Genomic DNA, 22113 nt, shown 5'->3' on the forward strand with positions numbered 1-22113 from the left:
TACGTATGTGTATTACTCATTTCATTTTAGTTTGTTTTAGGGTTGAATCATGCTTATTTTTTGGAGGTTTTTATTCTAATTTGATAGGAAAAGGCATGAACTTGTGAGTTTGTTTTGTGTTTTGTGTTTAAGAATGTCTTGCTTCTCAAATTAAAACACTATATTTCACTAAACGTTATTCTTCGCTCTTCACCCACCACTTCCTATATTTCAACGACCGTTTAGCTGCTCAAAATTATAAAGAAGTTTGAGTTTTATACTGTTTATACTAAGAATATTTTTCCATTTTTTATTAATTCATATTAAAAGTCAAGACAACGTTGACTTAATTTAAGTTTTGGTTGACTTTAGCTTAGGCTAGGCCTGATCAAAATCATGAAAATTTATATTATAACTTTGAAGACAAAAAAAAAAAATTAAAATTAAAATAAAAAAAAAAGAAAAAAAAAAAGGAGAAATAAGAAATTTGTGTAGAACATTTTTGTGGATTGTGATGTTGTAAATCTTTTAATTAATTGGATTTAAGTGGATCGTTAGATTCTCGGGTCTTTGCTCTCTTTAATTGAAGAGGTTTTTTTACGTACAAATTTTCTGTGTTTCCTCGTTAATTGAATGTATTTTCAACATAATTTACTCAAGGTTTTGCTTCTCAAATTTATTCAAGTAAAAAGTATTGTATTGTTGTATTATTTTCTTTCAGATTATTGACATATATATATTTCTTTTGCTTAAGGTTTGTTGATTTTTTAAAAAATTTCACTAGTTGTTTGACAAACAATGGCGGAGCCACGGAGGCTCTTGGCAAAAATATGGGTCCGTCACTGAATAACCCAACATTCATTTATTCTTTAAAAAGATACTGGTTTTGTATCATGTTTGATTAAGTTTCACATGTTATATTTGAAATTTATCTCACTTTCATTTGCAACTCACATGAAACTTATAAATAATAATAAAAAAACTTATGATTGATAATATTATATTTAACATGTGTCTATTTTGAATTCATTAAATTTCCTTAATAATTTTGTATGCAAAATAATTTTATAATTATTTCATGTGTTCCTAGATAACAAAAGAAAATATTAGACATTTTTGACCAAAAAAAAAAAAAGTGGTGATAATGCTTGGATTTAGAAAAGGGATGTTAATGTTAAACATAAAGTAGAATGTATAACTTAGCACTCTGAAGTATCAGCCATCATATTCTTTATAAATGGAATTTTTTAATGAAATTTATTTGCCCCTCTTTAGTCTATAAACTTCAGCAACCCAAAAGATAAAAAATAAAAAAAATAAAAATAAAACTGTGTGTCCAACGCTTGAAAGTTAGAAATCAAAACAATGAGAATATGAAATGTACCCATGATTCAACTTGACAATGTTGATTTATGACTGGAAAGAGTTTGGAACTATTCAGATAGAAAACAATACTAAATTGAGGTTTGATTTTGGGCATTTCACTCTATCCATGGTGTCAATAGGTACAAAATGGTCCAAAATGAGCTGACATATTTTAAATTGCCCAGTCACCCACCAGATGCAGAACCAGTGAAACACATTCCCACAAACATTTATAAAGTGCCCAGTCGACCAGTCCCCACCACCAAATGCAGGACCACATTCCCCAAGCCACAAAACAAATTTTTAAATTGCCCAGTCCCCACCACCAGATGCAGGACCCACAAAGCCATAAACATATTTATAAACTATCAGTCGGCCAGTCCTCACTAAAATGCAAAACGCCATAACCACATTCCGACAAACAAATTTATAAATAACAACCATTAACAAACTCCTTTGCAATTGAAATTTTGTCCCAACATAACCACAACCACAACCACAATCACAATTCACAAACAATTTCAATTTCAGTAAAGCAATTTAAATACACGGCACACTCTTCACAGATAGTACACAAACATATAACCTGTATGGGGTTACAGCAACACCACCACGGTCAACCCAGTAAAGCAATTTCAGTCTGCTCTTCCTAAATTTTCCACCGGAAAAACCCCCTGTTACAGACAACAATTCACAAAAAAACAAGTTAAAATTTGACGAAAATCATACTGTTTGAAGAAACCCCAAACCCCAAACAAAACAACCCAAACAAACGACCATAGCAGATGATGAAGATCCAACGAAGAAACCCCCTATCCACGATTAAAGTCCAAAAAAATCCCATGAAGGTGATGACGAACCGAGAAGAAATTCAGATCTAATGAAGAAGATTCAGATCCGACGAAGAAGATTCAGATCTGACGAAGCTTGTACGAAGAAGACGAAGTTCTGACGAAGATCCAATGACGATCAGATCTGAAGAAGCTCATACGACGATGACGAAGATCCAACGGTTGTTGAAGGTCCGACGAAGATGAACAATATCCCACGAAGATCCTGCGAAGCTGACGAAGATGAACAAGATCTGGCCGAAAATCGTTACTTCGGGAGGAGTTTGATTCAAATTTTACGGCAAGGGTTCTACTGTTGACGGATTTTCACGATTTGGGATTTTAATAACGGGGACGATTTGTTATTTTTTAAAACTTGTATTGCATTATTTTCAATTAAATCCCAATAGTTCAAAAATTCTCAAAAAAACCCCGCTATTTCAAGCCAGGCTGACTCGCGAGCCTAATGAGGCGAGCCGTGTATGGCTCGAACTCGGCTCGTTTTGTCTCAGAGCGAGTCGAGCGGGTCGTTATCAGACAAACCAAGCCGTTAACGAGTGGACTCGAGCCGAGTCGAGCCGAGCCGGTCGTGAGCGGCTTGGTTCGTAAGCAGCCCTAATCCCACATCAAAAAAATGGAGTTTATAGTACAACCTATATATATGGTGTAGCTTTATGATATTCCCAATGGATGAACGGCTCGGTTGTTAAGCAGCCTAATCCCACAAAATAAATGGAGTTTATAGTACACAACTATATATACGGGTAGCTTTATGATATTCCAATGGATTTTGTTTTTCCGGATGAGCTTCTGCCTTACCCAACCTCGAGGGGTGTGAAAATACTCACGTGAAAACAGTAGTATCAAATTAAACAAAATTTAATGACCTTTTTTTCATTTCAATTGTATCATTATATTTAGGCTTAAATCTACTATATAATTTAGGGCTTTTTTAGATCAACATTCCTATTTAACAGTATATAGTATACTATTTCAGAAATAATAATATAGACTATTTCACTTAAAATTAATATTTAAATTCAGATAACATTTCTTATTGTGAAGAGAGAGAGAGAGAGAGAGAGAGAGAGAGAGAGAGGTGTTCTATTTTTTAATGAAAAACTTGTAAAACATATAATATATCAGTGCCACTCAAAATTAAGTTATCTTTTAACCGTACCCAACACCATCTCCTAAAACTTTTTCTCTATATTAATTGGTTTTGTCCAACCCTTACATATAATCAAATCCGCTAATATACCTGAACAAAAGTCAAAAACTTAAGTTCCAATTGGTGGCTGTCATGTGTTTGTCATCTAGGCACATGCGTAAACTTAATTTTACACAATAAATTAATAATGTTATGATGTATCTTAATTTTTGTTTTAATTTCAAATTTTATCTCGTGACTAAAAAATTTAAAGAATTTATAATACAGCGCAAACATTGATGCATGACTTCAATAAAAATATTCAACATAAATTTAAATGTGTAAACAAGTTAAAAATTAATCAAGCCACTGGGGCGATATATAAAGGTAGGTAGCTTTTGGGTTCAGTCGCAACAAAAACAAAGTCTTTCCCAGTTTATTCCTTAGTTCTTCGTTATGGCTAGTGATTCGAGTTTCTGCGCCAATTACATGGTGTCGAAACCTGAAGAACTGGACTTCTTTGATCTCTTCATATCTTATTTTCGGTGACCTAGAGAAGAGGAAGTTTGTGGAATGCTCTGAAAAAGTAGAGGAAGGTTTTGGTCGGAGGGTGATCATATTGTCTTCAATCCTTGTACTGAAGTTTCTGCAATCTGTGGCAAAGCCAATGTCACGTATTGGATCAGCAATCGAGTTCTTTCTCAACCTTTTATCAAGTAACCGAAATCTCTCAGTGCTCTTGCTAATTTTTTTACGAGGTTAGTTTGGTGTTCTAGTCATATATTATTATTATTATCCATTAGTTCTCTTTTAATGGTTGAACATTGTCATCATGTATATATATATAAGCAGAAGCTTATAGCATCTATCTGTCACTTGATCTATAAACTTTGCGAGTGGTGTAGAAGAGGGACTCATTAAATCTGGATTTACCCTGGTTAATTAGAAGAAATACAAGTCCATTTTTCGATGATCATTAACATAGAACAAATAACCCAACTCTTAAATGCTACATTAATAATTTTTTTTTTTTTTTTCCCTCTTTCTTTACCTCAAATCATTTTTTCTTTTCTAATCGGAAAGAGGTTCCAAGAAAAAAGGGCCTTGTGTTATTTTATATTTATTTATATAGTTTATTGATATTCTTAGTTAATGGTGAAATATATCATCTTTCAGAAGATCATTATTATTATTATATTTCCATTTATATCGATGCTGTAATGCTATTATTCTCAATCAAATCCAGTTGTGCTGGATCTACAATTATATATTTTACTAGGATCTATATATGAATGAGACCATATTAAGTCAATTTTATTATATTTTGCATATGAAGAAGATAATAATAATATTTATACATGTTATGGATGTGTTAATATAGCTTAAGGTTTGTGTTGTGTGTGTGGTGTGTGTGTGTGTTGTGTGTGTGTGTGTGGGTGTGTGTGTGTGTGTGAGGAGAGAAGAGGAAGAGAGAGAGAGAGAGAGAGAGAGAGATTTTATTTTTTTTTATATTATGAAACCTACATGAATCTAATAAAATTAGATGTATTATATTTAAGGTTAGGTTATTTTAACAATAATTTGTCAACAAATTTTTATCTATTAGTCAAGAGATCTGTGGTTGAAATGGAGAAGTTAGAGGTTGTTATAAGTCACCATCTTTTAAAACATTGGCTTAAATTGTTACAATAGCTTGACACATATTAATTAATTACAAAAATATTAGCCAATCTAAATAGAAGGAAAAAAAAAAAAAAAAGAAGATATAATTATGAAATAAAATAATACAATTTTATTATCACTTACTAAATCATTGGTGTTGGTGAGGTCAAAGTGAGAAAACTTATTAAAATTTTAGTAGATCAAAATAAAGGTGAAAGTATTATTGTAGTTTATGTTGGAATAAAAAAAGAACTTTCAAAAAACTATTTCTTTCCTTTTAAAGGGAGGAAATATAAAGCAAGTAAAAGAAACGGATCGGAAAAAATTATTACAAAATAAAGCAAATGACAAAAATAAATAGACATGTACATGCAACTAAAACACAAAATAAAACAACATTAAGGGGGTGTTTGTCTAAGCTTATAAGTTGGTTAAACTAGCGTATAATCTCTAAAATTAAGTTGATTGTTTGTTTATAATTTTTTTGAGCTTATAAGTTAAGCTTATAAGCCAAAAAAAAAAAAAAAGTTGGGGGAGAGGTACTTTTTTTTTTGCTTAAAAGCACTCTACTTATAAGCTAGTTTGACCAAATATACTACCACATTATCCTTGTTTAATTTTAAAATTTCATAGTATACCCTTGTTTAATGTAGTACACTTTTTAGTCATTTTATAATAAAATGTACTTATAAGCCATATTTTACCAAACACGTCAACTACTTATCAGTCACTTATAAGTACTTTAACCAAACACGTAATTGCTTAAAATTTCAAATTCTTATAAGCCAACAATTGCTTATAAGCTAATTTTAGCTTATAAGCAATTGTTGCTTATAAGCTAATTTTCATAAGCTCAGACAAACATCCCCTAAATAATTAAACAAAAAAAAAAAAAAAAAGGGTCAAAAGTAGCTAAAAACATACTGAAAACTACCTTTGGGTGCTTGAGTGGTTCGATAAGAATTTTTGGGTGTATTACTCAAAATGTCTTAAGTTCAAGTCTCTTTTCGTTTATTAATAAGGGTAACCACTAGAGTTCTTATCCAACTGGTAGTTTCAAGGTCTCAAATGATTAATTGAGATGTACTTAAATTGGCCCAGACATCCTGGGTCATAAAATAATAACAATAATAATAAAGTAAACAACAAAAACAAATAAAATCTTGAACGCCAACTAGAAGAACGTATATAATTTCCTAATCCATTTCTAGATTGGATTTTGGATGCTTCCTGTGTGGGAGCCAACTCAAGTCATTTCATACCAACCATTTGTAGAGTTAGAGTTTATAAGCTAATCTCCTATTGCATTTCATTTTATCATTAAAATGCACTCGATATGACCTCATTGTATTTAAAGCATTGGTTATCTCTATGGTTAATTTCATATATATATCTCTTGTAAAATAGATTAATTTAAAGTGCATCTAAACTTTTTAAAAACCATCCAAAACCCCTACATAATTGTTACAAAATCTTGAGAAAAAATCATTTTTAATCAATTATAAAAGAATTTTGTTGATTTCTAATAAAATTCGACGCTTATTCATATTTAACAAATATCACATAAATATATGAAGATAATCCTTCTGTCTCAAAATTAACTTAATGCAGATGGATAAGACTTAATTGAGACTAAAGATAGGGTCTCGTCGTCTCGATCGGGTCTCCTGTATTTTGATATTTTCCCAGAACGTGATCATGATGTGGCTCTGTACATGTTTCGGTGTCTTTGCAGACATGTTCAAATATATGTGTTTCTACATAGTCAACTGACATCAGGGCATAATTAATAACTGGTTCTAACATCATTTTGTTAGGAAAAGAAATACAGCTGGTTTATTATATATAATGAGAAGCTAATTTTTTAATACATTAATGTGGAGAACAAACCCTACATTCAAACAATTGTTACCCAACACTGGAAGGTATATAAATATAAAATTCCCATGTTTCCATTTTCAATTTTTATGAGTAAAATTATCGATGAATTGTACTTATAGTTTTTCTTTTTGCAGATGGAATTTTTGGGATCCGATGACTACTGGAACAGTAAGAAGCTACGTACCTAAATAAAAAGTTGAATATAGCAATCTGTATAATCTTATTAATTCTATTCTAAAATTAAGAACCCTATCTTCATGCTTCTTGTTCAATTACTAACTAATATCCGTATCCTTCTATCAATTTAATTGGGCAGATTTTCAAGGAAAAGCCACAACGCATGCCTTTATGCTTTATGATAAAAGTGATACTATTGTTGTGTCCTTTAGTGGTACTGTAGCTTTTGATGCAGACGCATGGAGTTCTGACTTTGATCTCTCTTGGTGTGAGATCGATGGCATGGGAAAGATTCATGGTGGTTTCATGAAGGTTCTAGGTTTACTAAAGGTCAAAGGTTGGCCCAAACATATCGATAAGCAAAGCAATAACCGCCCGGCGCCCTTAGCATACTACGTAATCAGGGAAAAATTAAGAGAACATTTAAGCAAAAACGTTAGAGAAAAATTCATAGTGACAGGCCACAGTTTAGGTGGTGCATTGGCTATTCTCTTTGCAGCGATTTTGGCACTTCATGAGGAGACAGAGTTATTGGAGAGATTTGAGGGTGTGTACACATTTGGGCAACCCAGGGTAGGAGATGAAAAGTTTGTGGAGTTCATGAAAAAGAAGATAAAAGAGAATGTATTAACTACGTTAGGTTTGTTTACAGTAATGATATTGTGCCTAGATTGCCTTTCGATGACTCTGAGCTTATGTTCAAGCACTTTGGGCAGTGCTTCTACTACAACAGCCTCTATAAAGGAAAAGTGAGTATCTTTATATATATTCTTCAACATCACCAACATATTAATCTAAAATTAAGGTTTTAGCTGATTGATAAGGAATTAATCTTAGATTAAGTAATCAATGCGAGACTCAAACATGCATTAATGGTGGTTTTAACTAATGCAGGTGGTTGTAGAAGCACCAAACAAAAACTACTTCGATCTCACCATTGGAGGCAATACCCATGATGATGAATGTAGTTTGGGAACTGATAAGAAGCTTTGCTTTATGGCGCATAAAGGGGGCGGACTATAGGGAAGGGGGAGTGATGAGAGTGGTGAGGGTTATTGGATTGATAATCCCTGGTTTGTCAGCTCATTGTCCCCCCAAGATTATATCAACGCTACTTGCCTCGGATCCACGGATGTTTTGTTCCACCCCAACAGATTGTAATCAACCTACTAATTAATGGAGTCAATAAAGTATAAACATCCATGCAATGCGCTTGCCTTGGTGCATATAATTGCGCTTACCAAACTCAAAATTATAATATTCAACTCATTTCTCTCCTGTCTTGCTGTCTCCTATTAATTGCGTTTTTTTCTTAAGTCTACCTTGAAAGCTTTTATTTTTCTCTGGTGACATGGGGTATCGGTGAGTGAGAGGAATAAATATAAATTTATTTATTCAGGCATTCTCTTATCCAAACCCAGCTATGGATTTTTATCCAAACCCAGCTATCGATTTATACAAGGGAGCCAGGATCTCAAGTAGATGTGATGGAAAAATTAATATGTTTAATATTCAAATACTGATATAGGCTATTTTAAATTGTTGATGGACATTTTTTTCTTAGAAAGGATAAATTTAATAAAAGAAGAGAAATTATATAGAAAACTACAGAAGAAGTATAAAAAAGACCAGAACAGATGTGTTCATCTTTTTTAACAAAAGGATAGGAATAGTCTCCTAAAAGGGAGCACACATGCTCCAAACAAAGGAGAGAGATGGGCTCTCGCGCCCTAATGGAACTCTTAGGTTCAAACCAAACAAAAAAGAGAAACGGATACAAGTGCCCGACCAGGGCACACAAGCTTAGAACAAACAAGACCAATTAGTCATGCAGGCTCTAGATGACTCTAACCTGAGGATGGATGACGGACTTGGAGGCTAGGTCAGAGGCTCGATCTCAAACTATGGAAAAATCTCATCAATGATCACAAGTAAAGTCTTGTTAATAGACATCGATCTCATATATTATATCTATAGATATTTTACATTTTTGGTGTTCACATATTATCAGATTCGTGATTCATGTTATAAGTTTTGAATAAATTATTACTAAAAGTCATGATTATGAATATCATATAATGTCTAATTCCTAGTTTGAAGATAAAATTATAACCTCAACTAATACCACACATAATTTAGTAACAACGATCCGATTGGAACAATTGCGCGTGGCACGGGTCGTAGGCAATCAAGAAAACGTGTTTCAAAAGCATAAAACGTTTTTTGTCTTTCAACTGCTCCAAGGAAAGAGTTACTCGCGTAAAGAACAACTCTTTTCCCTTAGCAGACTCTAAGGATCTATTCTGAGTGTTGACCCAAAAAGGGTTCATTGGAATCTAGAATGCTAAGCTCCCAAGCAACGGCCACGGTACATCTGCCAAGCTTTTTTTCAAGGCACATGACTTATTACACGAAATTCATTAATTATACGATTGTATTGTATAATAATAAGCTATTTTTATTTATAATAATTATAATCTATTTAATATATAAAAATGAGAAGAAGTTTTAGGAGCCACTTTTGTCTTTAAATTAGATAAACATATATATTTGACCTATATTTATATTAAAAGACCAACTGAGCAAAAATGATTGAGCAAAATATATATTGACAGGTCACAGTTTAGGTGGGGCACTGGCTATTCTCTTTCCCACAATTTTAATACTGCATGAGGAGAATCTGTTGTTGGAGAGATTGGAAGGGATTTATACATATGGGCAACCAAGGGTAGGAGATGAACAGTTTGGTAAGTTCATGGAAATGAAGTTGAAAGAGCATAATGTTCGATATTTTAGACTTGTTTACAGTAATGACATGGTGCCAAGGTTACCTTATGATGACTCAGATCTTATGTTCAAGCACTTCGGGACCTGCATTGAAGTTGAAAGAGCATAATGTTCGATATTTTAGACTTGTTTACAGTAATGACATGGTGCCAAGGTTACCTTACGATGACTCAGATCTTATGTTCAAGCACTTCGGGAGCTGCATTTACCATAATCTCCACTATGAAGCCAAGGTGAGCATCACTTTCCTACTAATGAACCAACGTTTTAGTTACATTTCGCATGGTTTATAATTCGTATGACTTGGTGATTGAGAAGATGCAGCTTACAACTGATTATGCAAATTCATTTTGATTAATTGAAATGCAGGTTGTTCAGGAGCAACCAAATAAGAACTACTTCTCACCACTGAATGCAATTCCAATGATGATAAATGCATTTTTGGAGCTGATAAGAAGTTTCACCATAGTTTACAAAATGGGACCAGACTATAAAGAAGGGTGTTTCCTCAAGGTGTTTAGAGTAATCGGTTTGGTTATGCCAGGCGTATCAGCGCATTCTACCCAAGATTATGTAAATGCTACCCGTTTGGGATCCTCCGACGGATTTCTACCAACTCAATTAGGTGAAATTCCTTGATGGTCTTCGTAAATTTTTGTTGTTTGTTAACGTTAAATGGTCATGTAATTCCGATAATGGTTACTAAAAATAGAATCAATAACAGAATAAGTGAGGTCTCTGCTAAAAAGTAATGATATATCCATTTCCAAGAAGATATGTGTTAATATCTAAAGCTAAAAACGCAAAGTTCTGCAGAATTTTATTAAGCAAAACGCTGCAGTTTCACTTAAGATTAAGAGCAGATCTCAGCCGCTGAAATCGGTCAGATCCAAGGGCCAGAATTAGCACACAAGGTCAAACTATAAAAGAGAGTTTTTGACACATAACTGAATTTTTTTTCTGCTGCTCCTCTTGCGCGACAGATCTGGTTTTTTGCCCTTGTTTTGAGAGTTTGTTTCAATCTTGTTTTGAGTTGCAAAAGTTTAGAGAGACTGGGACAGGTCATCTCTAGGGATTTTTTGTCAGGTTTGTGTGAGTGAGTTCTTGATTGATCTTTGGGTAAATCAGTGAGAGTTTTTCCTGTAATTTGTAATAACGATTATTCCTATTGCAGTGAGCCCAAAAATTCCTGGAGCTCAACGTGGATGTAATCTTTCCTTTTGTGGAAAGGTGAACCACGGTATATTTGGTGTTCTTGAGTTGGTTGATTGTTGATTTTGTAGTGTGTGTGTTATCTGTGTTATTTGTGCATGTGATTAGGTGAGAATCGATTCTGGATTTTCAAAACAGTGGTATCAGAGCGAGGTTAGTGTTGTCAATCCTAGGGTTTCTTGATTTTTTTTTCGAAATCTAGGGTTTGGTCATAAATTGGGGATTTCTTGATTAAAGGCTTGGGAGAGTCTAGGATTAGAAATTCTGTAAATTCAGGATATCAATTTGAAAAGGAGAGGCCAATCTTGGTTTCTTTCTTGGGTTCTGTTTAGTAATCACCAAACACAAAAACAAACACATTCAGTCATGAGTACAACTAGGGTGGAGATCACCTAGTATGATTGAAGAATCAATTTTGGCAGTTGGAAGAAGAAGATGAAAGCTTTGTTGTCCCACAACAAAGTGTCAATCGCGTTGGAGAAGGATTCCACAAAGTGACCGGAGGAGAAGCTAAAGAAGAAGGCCGAAGTGGATGAAGAGGCCTACAATTTAATCATCATGAACCTTGTCGACAGTGTGCTGCGTAAGGTCGATGGGTTTGAAACCCCAATCGACCTCTAGGGTAAGCCTGAAACTCTTTATGCTTTACAATCAACTCCTAATCTAGCATACTTAAAAGGTGCCATATTTTCGTATAAAATGGATAGTAATAGGACTATTGAGGAGAACTTGGATGAGTTCTTGAAAATGACCCTGGTTCTTAAGGATACTGATCAAGAACTCAGTGATTCCAGCCTTGCCATGATTCTTTTAAATTCTTTGAATGATGAATATCAGGTAGTAAAGAATGCTTTGCAGTACATTGTCATTGTACCTAGTGTAGATTTAATTATTGCTGGGTTAAAAGCTAGGGAGTTAGAACTTAGGGTTCAGAAAAGGAGTGGTAATAGCCTATTTGTTAAGGGTAAGGGCGAAATTAGTCAGGTGGGTAGTAATCCTCATCACGACAGTGGCTGTAGGAACAAAAAGAAGGGTAAAAACACTAATAAATCCAAAGGGGAAACCCGTAAATGTTTCTATTGCAATAAAACTGGTCATCTAAAGAAAAATTGTTTTGAGTGGATTAGGAAACAGAAACAGTCCAACACTGAGAGCAATTTAGCCACCACCAAACATAGCATTGAAGAATCAGAGGTCGTAACAGTGTCTAAGGTTGATACCATAGGGGAATGGATGTTAGATTCTGGTTGTTCTTTCCACATAAGCCCAAACAAAAATTGGTTCCAAGATTTTGAACCAAATGACTGTGAGACTATGTTTATGGGAAACAACAATGCTTGTAAGGTTCAGGGAGTTGGTAGCATATCTTTGAGGATGAATAATGGAAAATTAGTCAAACTTACTAAGGTTAGATACATTCCAGATCTTAAGAGAAACTTGATTTCTTTATGAACCTTGGATGAATCTAGGAGTTGTTATAAGGCAGAAAACGGTTGCTTAAATGTCTATAAGGGTAACAACATAGTACTTAGTGGGGTAAAGAAAAATGGGCTGTACATCTTGAGTGGGGGTTACTATTCTAATTGTTTGCTTACTACAAATCTGACAGACACTGAAAAATGGCATTTAAGGTTAGGGCATATGAGCCAACAAGGCCTAGATACTCTAAGTAAACAGGGGTTGTTTGGTAGGGATGTCATTAGTGATCTGAAGTTTTGTGAAACATGTATAATGGGGAAGCAACATAGGCTAAGTTTTCATAAGGGGACACACTAGGCCACTAACTGTTTAGAATACTTACATACTGATCTTTGGGGGCCAGAAAAGATAAAATCTCATGGGGGCAGCACTTATTTCCTGTCGATAGTGGATGACTACAGTTGGAAAGCGTAGGTTTTTCTGCTTAGATCTAAAAATGAGGCTTTAGATAGGTTCAAGAATTGGCAAACACTTGTAGAAAATCAGGTGGACAGAAAGGTTAAAGCCCTTAGGACAGATAATGGGTTAGAGTTTTGCAATTCAGAGTTTGATAAATACTGTAGTGATCAGGGTATTTTGAGACACAGAACAGTCAGGGGAACTCCTCAGCAAAATGGAGTAGCTGATAGAATGAATAGGACGTTGTTAGAAAAGGTGAGATGCTTACTGTTCACATCAGAATTACCCAAGACCTTTTGGGGAGAAGCCCTCAACATTGCAGCATATTTAGTCAACAGAAGCCCTTCTAGTGCAATAGATTTCACCTGTTCAGAGAAGAGATGGTCCAAAAGAAAGCCAAACCTAAACCACCTTAGGGTCTTTGCGTGTGCAGCCTATGCACACACAAATGAAGGGAAGCTTGAACCTAGGTCACTAAAGTGTGTTTTCCTCGGTTATCAAGAAGGCACTAAGGGGTTCAGATTATGGGAAAGAACATCACCAAGGGTTAAAGTAATAATCAGTAGGGATGTTATTTTTAATAAAGATATTTTTCCTAGCAAAACTACTAACCATGATGCAAGTACCTCTAGCATTGATCTTATGAGTCAAGAACCAAATGCAGGGACACAAATTGAGGTGGAGCCCTCAAGTATTCAACCTGATGAAGAAAAATCAGATGAAGAAACTGAAATGGCACTCTTGGATCATGACCAAGAGGGTGAACCAGCTGAGATCTTAGAACCAACCTAAGAAAAGTCCCTGGCACAGTATCAGCTAACCAGAGACAGGACCCGTAGAGAGATCAGACCTCCAGCAAGATACTCCTATGCTGATTTGATCTTCACTGCACTGGTGGCTGGAGCTAAAGTACTAAGATCAGAACCTGATAGCTATGAGGAAGCAATCAGATCAAAGGACAATGACAAATGACAGGTTGCAATGGAGGAAGAAATGCAGTCTCTGAAGGTCAACAGAACCTGGTCCTTAGTCCTAACTCCAAAGGATCAGAAACCAGTTGAATGTCGATGTTTGTTCAAGGTAAAAGAAGGTATAAACTCTTCTGACCCTCCTAGGTATAAGGCTAGACTTATAGCTAAAGGTTACACGCAAAGGGAAGGCATTGATTTTAATACAATTTTCTCACCAGTAGTTAAGTATAAAACAATTAGGATTATGTTGCCTGTAGTTGCACATTATGACCTAGAACTAGAGCAACTAGATGTTAAGACTGCTTTTCTACATGGAAACCTAGAAGAGAAAATATATATGAGACAACCTGCTGGATTTGTTGATAAAAGACTTCTAAATTATGTGTGTTTGCTTCATAAGTCATTGTATGGACTGAAATAGTCTCCTAGGCAGTGGTACAAGAGGTTTGATGCATTTATTTTAAGCTTTGGGTTTAATAGGATCAAATATGATAGTTTCTTTTATTTTGCTTTGGATAATGATATGCCTTTGTATTTACTCTTATATGTGGATGACATGCTCTTGATGAGCAAATCTAAATCTAGGATAGATGGGCTAAAGAGTAAACTTAAGGCTGAGTTTGGCATGAAAGACTTAGGATGTGCTAAAAGGATATTAGGAATAGTAATACATAGGAATAGAAACTGTCATGAATTAAGATTAACTCAAAGCTCTTACTTGAAAAAATTAGTTTCTAAGTTTAATATGGTTGAATCAAAGGTTGTATCTATGCCTTTAGCAAGTCATTTCACACTTAGTAAACACCAATGTCCCAAAACAGATTCTGAGTTAATAAAGATAGAACAAGTCCCTTATGCAAATGTAATAGGGTAAATTATGTATGTCATGATTAGCACCAGACCTGACCTTTCCTTTTCTATGTCACTGCTGAGTCGTTTTATGTCAAATCCTGGGTCAGAACACTGGTCAACCCTTAAATGGGTTCTGAGGTATATTAATGGCACTTCACATATTGGTTTGGAATATTGTAAAAGATATAATTCACTTGATCTTGTGGGTTTTGTAGATTCTGATTTTGCAGGGGATAAAGACACAAGAATCAACTACTGCTTATGTCTTCACATTAGGAGGAAACTGTGTGAGATGGAAATCCCAGCTCCGGCCTATTGTGGCACTCTCGTCAACTGAGGCAGAGTATGTGGCTGTTGCTGATGTATTCAAGGAAGCACTGTGGCTCCAAGGAATACTAACTGAAGTGAATTTGATTGATGGAGTAGCCACAATTTATTCAGACAGCCAAAGCTCCATTCACTTGAGCAAGAATCCTGTCTATCATGACAGGACCAAACATGTGGATGTCAGATTTCATTTCGTCAGAGATCTAGTTGCCCAAGGATTGATTATCTTGAAGAAAGTCCCAATAGAAGACAATCCTGCTGATATGGGTACCAAGATTGTCACTGCTGCCAAGTTCAAGCATTGCTTGAACCTACTGTTTGTCAAGTAACAGGCATCAACTGAGCTATGAAGGGAGTTTATGATGGTGAGCTGCACTTAGGAAATTTGGATTGTAGAAGTTTTAAGCTTCAAGGTGGAGAATTGTTAATATCTGAAGCTAAAAACGCAAAGTTCTGCAGAATTTTATTAAGCAAAATGCTGCAATTTCACTTAAGATTAAGAGCAGATCTCAACAGCTGAAATCAATCAGATCCAAGGGCCAGAATTAGCACGCAAGGTCAAACTATAAAAGAGAGTTTTTTACACATAACTGAATTTTTTTTCTGCTGCTCCTCTTGTGCGACAGATCTGGTTTTTTGCCCCTGTTTTGAGAGTTTGTTTCAATCTTGTTTTGAGTTGCAAATCTGTGTAATTGTTCCTTCAGGTTTAGAGAGACTGGGTCAGGTCATCTCTAGAGATTTTTTGTCAGGTTTGTGTGAGTGAGTTCTTGATTGATCTTTGGGTAAATCAGTGAGAGTTTTTCCTGTAATTTGTAATAACGATTATTCTTAGTGCAGTGAGCCCAAAAATTCTTGGAGCTCAATGTGGATGTAATCTTTCCTTTTGTGGAAAGGTGAACCACGGTATATTAGGTGTTCTTGAGTTGGTTGATTGTTGATTTTGTAGTGTGTGCGTTATCTGTGTTATTTGTGCATGTGATTAGGTGAGAATTGATTGTGGATTTTCATAGCAATATGGAACTCAAAGAAAATGTAATTTGAGATGTGGAAATGGTTGAAATACAAACTTGGGATCTCTCTTTTATATGAGGTTTATTTTTTTTTTTAAATTTTTTTTTAATGATCGAAGTGTCCGAGCCAGCTTACATAAACCTTAACTAATCCGCTGAGACTCTAGAATTATTGGCCGAGTAAGAGTTTCAGTGGTTACCCCTATTAACAATCGAAGAGAGATTCGAACTCAGGACCTCTTAAATAATACACCTAAAAGTTTATATCGAACCATTAGACCACCCTAGTTTATATGAGTAACATTATTCATTTCAATAATATATCTATCACTGATTCATAAATAAGTATTCCCGAATTATGAATCAAACTGCGTAGACATTCAGCATTTAGAACAGTGATTAATTAGGACCATAGAAACGCTCAGTACTGAAATTTCAAAAAGGTAACTCTTTGGTTAGCTGGCATGTGTGATTTCAGTGTAAAGTTTCATCGAAAATCAAAATAATTCAGCTTCCTTGTTAGGTGAGTGGATGCTCATTTTGACCAAAGGTGGAGGAATACGTAACCCACTACTGTTAAATAGGGACATTGCTAATTGGTATGTCGAAATAATTAAGCATTTGACGAAACTTGCTTTTTTAATATTGAAAGAGTAATGCTAGCCTTATATAGATGCATACAAAGAAGGGTGTACAAAGATAAATCCTATCTTTGAAAAAGGAGAAAGAGAGAGGGAAAGAAAAAGACAATCATGAAGATTAAAGGTATGATTTGTCTTTGTATGTATCTTTGTAAGGCTAGTATTCCTCATATTAAAAAAGCTTTAAACATGATGATTTAAGCTTTTCTTTACATAAAAAAATCAATAATGATATTATACATGTTTTAAAGTGACATATCTTTTCACAATTTATATCATTTTCTAAAGGAAATAGCATTATTATAACACAAACAAAGACAAATTACTTGAATAAAAAAAATTAGTATACAACTTAGAATATAAAATCCCTCGTGTTAAATTAAACAAGCCACCAGGCCCACCAGAACTGAATGGCTGCCATTTCCTGGCAATTTCCCTTATGGATCTAAATGTATGATTAGATGACTATATATATATATTGCTTTAGGGTTGAGTCACAACAAAAACAAAGTCTTTACCAGTTTATTTCCTTAAAATCCTTTCGTTATGGCTGGTGACTTGAATTTCTCCGGCAGTTACATGGTGCTGAAGCCTGAAGAGTTGGGCTTCTTTGATCTCCTTCGCATCTTATTTTCCAGTGACCTAGAGAAGAGGAAATTTGTGGAAAGCTCTTATAGAGAAGAGGAAGATTTTGGTCGGAGGTGGATCATATTTGTCTCAATCGTTGTACTGAAGTTTCTGCGATCTGTGGCAAAGCCAATGTCAATTATTGGTTCAACGATTGAGTTATTCCTAAACCTTTTATCAAGTAACCAAAACCTCGGTGTGCTCCTGCTTAATTTCTTGCGAGGTTAGTTTGTTCTCTTTTATTTAATTATTTATCTGTGATTTTTTGAGGCTTTGACGTTGTCATATATATATGTGCAAGGTTTATATATACGTCAACCTCTGATTCATGACCTGCATGCAGAAGCTTAATAGCTTAATCACTTAATCTGTACCTTCTGTTAGTGTGTAAGAGAGGGAGACATTAAACGATTAGCGGGTATTTTTCAAGATTAATCTGGATTTAGCGGTGGCTAGAATAAAACTGTAGTTAGAAGAAAAATATAGATGAGAAAAGTTATGTATAAACTGATAGCAACTTCCCTAAATTCCATAATTCAAACTTAGATTAATTTTTTCAATGATACTATACTTACAAAAAAAAATCTTACAAAGATTTTCATACAAAGTGAAGTGACAACAAGTTAATGGAAAAGTGAGTTTTTCTAATTTTTTATGTAATAATAAAAAAAGTAGAGTAATTTATTATTCTATTCATTTTTTGTCACATCAGTTTGTATGAAATCTTTGTAAATTTTTTTTTGTAAGTGTAGTATTACTCTAATTTTTGTATGTAACAATAAATTATATGTAATTCTTAATCTTTTTGAATTATACCCAATTAAATTATCTAAGTTTTGGATCCAACTAATTAATCCAGCAACGGTTAGTTCAGAGTAGTTCCAACATTGTGGAGATTTCCACCATCGGGCAATCCCATAGAGGGGGCAAAATAAAATAACATAAAATGTTTAGGTAAGGTTAGGTACTTAGGTTATGCTACAAATAATTAATTTATACGAAATTGTACGCACATTATTTTGACTGAAAGCCTAAAAACTTTTTTTCTGCCTTTCTGTCTTAATACTATATATATATATATATAATATTATATACAAATACAGTAAGTTCCGACATTGTGGAAGCCTAATTTATTTATTTTTATTTTTAGCTGGCTTTCTGTCTTAATACTATTATAATATCATCAAACAACTACATCAAAGGCTTTATAATATTATATACAAATACAGTAAGTTCCGACATTGTGGAAGCCTTCCAGGAAAGATTGAAATAAGAATATTGAAAGCATCTTATTCTTATTTTAATATTTTCTAATGGGTCCCATCCACTTAAATGGCAATACCCTTTCCCTATTACCAACTATAATATTGAAAAGAAAATTAAATATTCCAAGTGGATAAGACTTGAGGCTCTCCTGTATTCTTTTAGCGCGTGAGGTGGTCTGTAGATGTCTTGGTGTCTATCCTACGACTCTGAACTAACGGTTATATGTAATTACCCTAGTTATTATCTTTATTAATTAGCGGTGTTAAAAAAAAATTGATAAACCAAATCAAACCGAAAAATCAGGTTTTAGTAAAACCGATTCTGTTTCAGTTTATAGATTTTTTGAACCAGTTTTCTAGTTCAATTTCTGGTTCAAACAATTCTAAGAACCGGTACTAGGTGAGAATGAGATGGTTGATTAAATCAGCTCTCCCATTATTTGTCTAGGATTCTAACTAAATTTATAAATACAAAGTTAATTAGTAAAAGAAAAACTACTAATATATAATTAATATTGTTAGAATATTCAATCAAAACAAAATAAATTCTTCACACTAGATTGATTAATTTTCTTTTCATGTAATGTGGATCATGAAATTCATAAATATTTGTTAAACATAAAATATTCAGTATTGTAGATATGAATTTAACACGAAATTCATAAATAAAATTTTATCTAAAACACGTTTAAAAAAATGCATTGCAAAGTTATTGAAAATCGGTTCAAACCCAATTTTCCCCATAATCGGTTCAGTTAAAAAAAGTGGATAACCAGACCGGTTAACCGGTTTTGAACACACATACTATTAGCAACCGATGAGAGATTAAAACTCAAGACCTTTTGAGTAATACACTTAAGAGTTCCTATCGAATCACTCAACTATCGAGAAGTAGTTGTGTTTTTACAAACGATTGTCCAAATACGTGTACTGTCTGCATAGTCAACTCTCATTTCCATTGGGGCATAATTAACAATTGATCAATTTGTTGGTCTAATTATAATGAGAATCTGATTTTAATTCGTTGTTGATTAATCAATGTGTGTGGTGCAGGGAGGGTGGTTGTGCCAGATAAAAATTCAGCTTCATTCTTATCGTTTACTGGAAATGTGGACAAGCGAGTGGAGTTGGAGCCTAGTATCAAATATGGAGATGAAAGATACTCTGCGGCACTGTCCATGATGGCATCCAAAGCATCATATGAGAACAAAGCCTACATCGAAACTATCGTCACCCAAAACTGGAAGGTATATTAACTTAATACGAATATAATCACCTACAAATCTTTCTCTGTGTGCAAATTAAGTAATTAATGTGTTGCTTATTATTTTATATAGCACTAGCAGAGATTAAACTTTTTTAATTTATTTATTTTTTCTTTGTAAAATTATAAATCGATTGTACTTATATATAATTTGTCTTTGTGCAGATGGAATTTTTGGGATCTTATGACTACTGGAATGGTGAGAACACGTCATAAAAAAATAAAAATTGATTATAATTTCTATTCTAAAATTATCGTAGTGCTTCTTGTTCTTGGAATTATATGGTAGACTGAGTTGCTAACTAATATCACTTATTCCTCATTCAATTTAATATGGCAGATTTTCAAGAAAAAGCCACGACACAAGCCTTTATGCTTTCTGATAAAAATGAGTCTGGCCAGGACACTATTGTTGTGTCCTTTAGAGGTACTGAAACTTTTGATGCAGACGCATGGAGTTCTGACTTTGATCTCTCTTGGTATGAGATCGATGGCATAGGCAAGATTCATGGTGGTTTCATGAAGGCTCTAGGTTTACTAAAGGTCAAAGGTTGGCCCAAAGATATCGAGAAGGAAAAGGATAACCGCCCTGCGCCTTTAGCATACTATGCGATCAGGGATATGTTAAAAGAACTTTTAAGCAAAAACGACAGAGCAAAATACATAGTGACAGGCCACAGTTTAGGCGGTGCGTTGGCTATTCTCTTTGCAGCGATTTTGGCTTTGCATGAGGAGACAGAGTTATTGGAGAGATTAGAGGGTGTTTACACATTTGGGCAACCCAGGGTAGGAGATGAAAAGTTTGTTGAGTTCATGAAAAAGAAGTTAAAAGAGAACGCCGTTAATTACTTTAGGTTTGTTTACAGTTATGATATTGTGCCTAGGCTGCCTTTTGATAACTCTGAGCTCATGTTCAAACACTTTGGGCAGTGCATCTACTACAACAGCTTCTATCAGGGAAAGGTGTGTATTTTCAATATCACCATCACGTTAAAATGATTATTATTAACTGCACCAACCTTTAAAATTATTCAATAATTAATGAGTGTAAGTAAGTTTAAATTAGGTTTTTTTCTAATCTTAAAATATCTAAACATGTGTCAAATTATCTTAGATTAACTCATCAATGCGAGACTCAAACATTGAAAGGTGCTTTTAACGAACGCATGCAGGTAGTTGCAGAAGCGCCAAATAAGAACTACTTCTCACCATTGGAGACAATAATCATGATGATGAATGCAGCTTGGGAGCTGATAAGAAGCTTTACTTTATGGCGCACAAAGGGCCCGGACTATAAAGAAGGAGGGTTACTCAGAGTGTTTAGAGTAATCGGACTTATAGCCCCCGGTATATCAGCTCATTCTACCCAAGATTATGTCAACGCCACTCGCTTGGGATCCACGGATAATTTGTTCCACCCCAAGAGACTGTAATCCAATAATTAATGGTTTCAATAAACTTTCATGCCACAAAATGCAAATTATTAATGATTAATTGGTTTTGTTTGTTCTGAGTTTGTGCACTCTTCTTGAGCACAATTGCTAGTTTTCTCTTCTTTATTTGGTTTGAGCCTCCGAGCTCTGTTAGGGCGTTTATGCCTATCTATTTATTTTGTTTGGAGCTTGAATGCTCTCTTTTAAGCGTTTGTTTCTATCCTTATGTTTAAAAAGATAGATATATTTGTTCTAGTCTTTTTTAAACCTCTTTTAGGGGTATGCTCTTAGTTTTTATATAATTTATTTTCTTCTATGAAATTTACCTTTCAAAAACAAAAATTACATTAGTCATAATAATATTAAATCTAGTTTCCTTTCTTTCATTAATTGGTTATTATCTTCAAAAACTGTTGCCTTGGGTGGTGAGATGAAAAAAATAAAATTTGATGACTTTGTTTATCTAGTTTGTCACGTTCTAATCCAATTTCCTAGCTACTGCCTTTACCGGGTACCAGTTACCGCAACTACTCAGCTACTAATACCATAGCTAGTCTTTGTTAAACATATTTGCCTATCAGCCCATGTAAATATTTACCGCCGTTGACAAATATACATACTCTGTATACTGTATTATGAAATAAAAACTATACATTTCATAGAAAAATAGTGGAAAATATATACATTTAACATGTAAGGCCAGTTTGGATCGGGTTAATATTATATAATGGAAATAATATATTTTAAATTGGGTAGATAACTATGTTTGGTTGTTTTGTAAAAAACTATTCCTGGAAAAAAA

General features: G+C 34.1%; 1 protein-coding gene and 1 pseudogene across 1 annotated transcript; both read left to right on the top strand.

Moving 5' to 3' along the window:
• Positions 1-777: 777 nt before the first annotated feature.
• On the top strand, positions 778-8205 carry LOC116131200 (annotated as a pseudogene).
• A 9004-nt stretch (positions 8206-17209) lies between these two features.
• LOC116131305 (phospholipase A1-IIbeta-like) lies at positions 17210-21593 on the top strand. The gene is made up of 5 exons (XM_031416971.1): positions 17210-17572; positions 19668-19861; positions 20044-20077; positions 20219-20841; positions 21051-21593. Exons 1-5 carry the CDS (start codon positions 17269-17271, stop codon positions 21309-21311), a joined length of 1416 nt encoding a protein of 471 aa, XP_031272831.1. The 5' UTR covers positions 17210-17268; the 3' UTR covers positions 21312-21593.
• Positions 21594-22113: the final 520 nt, after the last annotated feature.

The sequence above is a fragment of the Pistacia vera genome, unplaced genomic scaffold (genome assembly GCF_008641045.1).
Source record: "Pistacia vera cultivar Batoury unplaced genomic scaffold, PisVer_v2 Contig230, whole genome shotgun sequence".
NCBI lineage: Eukaryota > Viridiplantae > Streptophyta > Magnoliopsida > Sapindales > Anacardiaceae > Pistacia > Pistacia vera.

What these genes read in the sequence shown, in the direction of transcription:
- LOC116131305 (XM_031416971.1), top strand. Translation starts at nt 17,269, where the DNA reads ATGGCTGGTGACTTGAATTTCTCCGGCAGTTACATGGTGCTGAAGCCT. An exon ending in ATCTTATGACTACTGGAATG is followed by an intron (nt 20,078 to 20,218) that starts GTGAGAACACGT and finishes TTAATATGGCAG; the next exon opens with ATTTTCAAGAAAAAGCCACG. An exon ending in ACAGCTTCTATCAGGGAAAG is followed by an intron (nt 20,842 to 21,050) that starts GTGTGTATTTTC and finishes GAACGCATGCAG; the next exon opens with GTAGTTGCAGAAGCGCCAAA.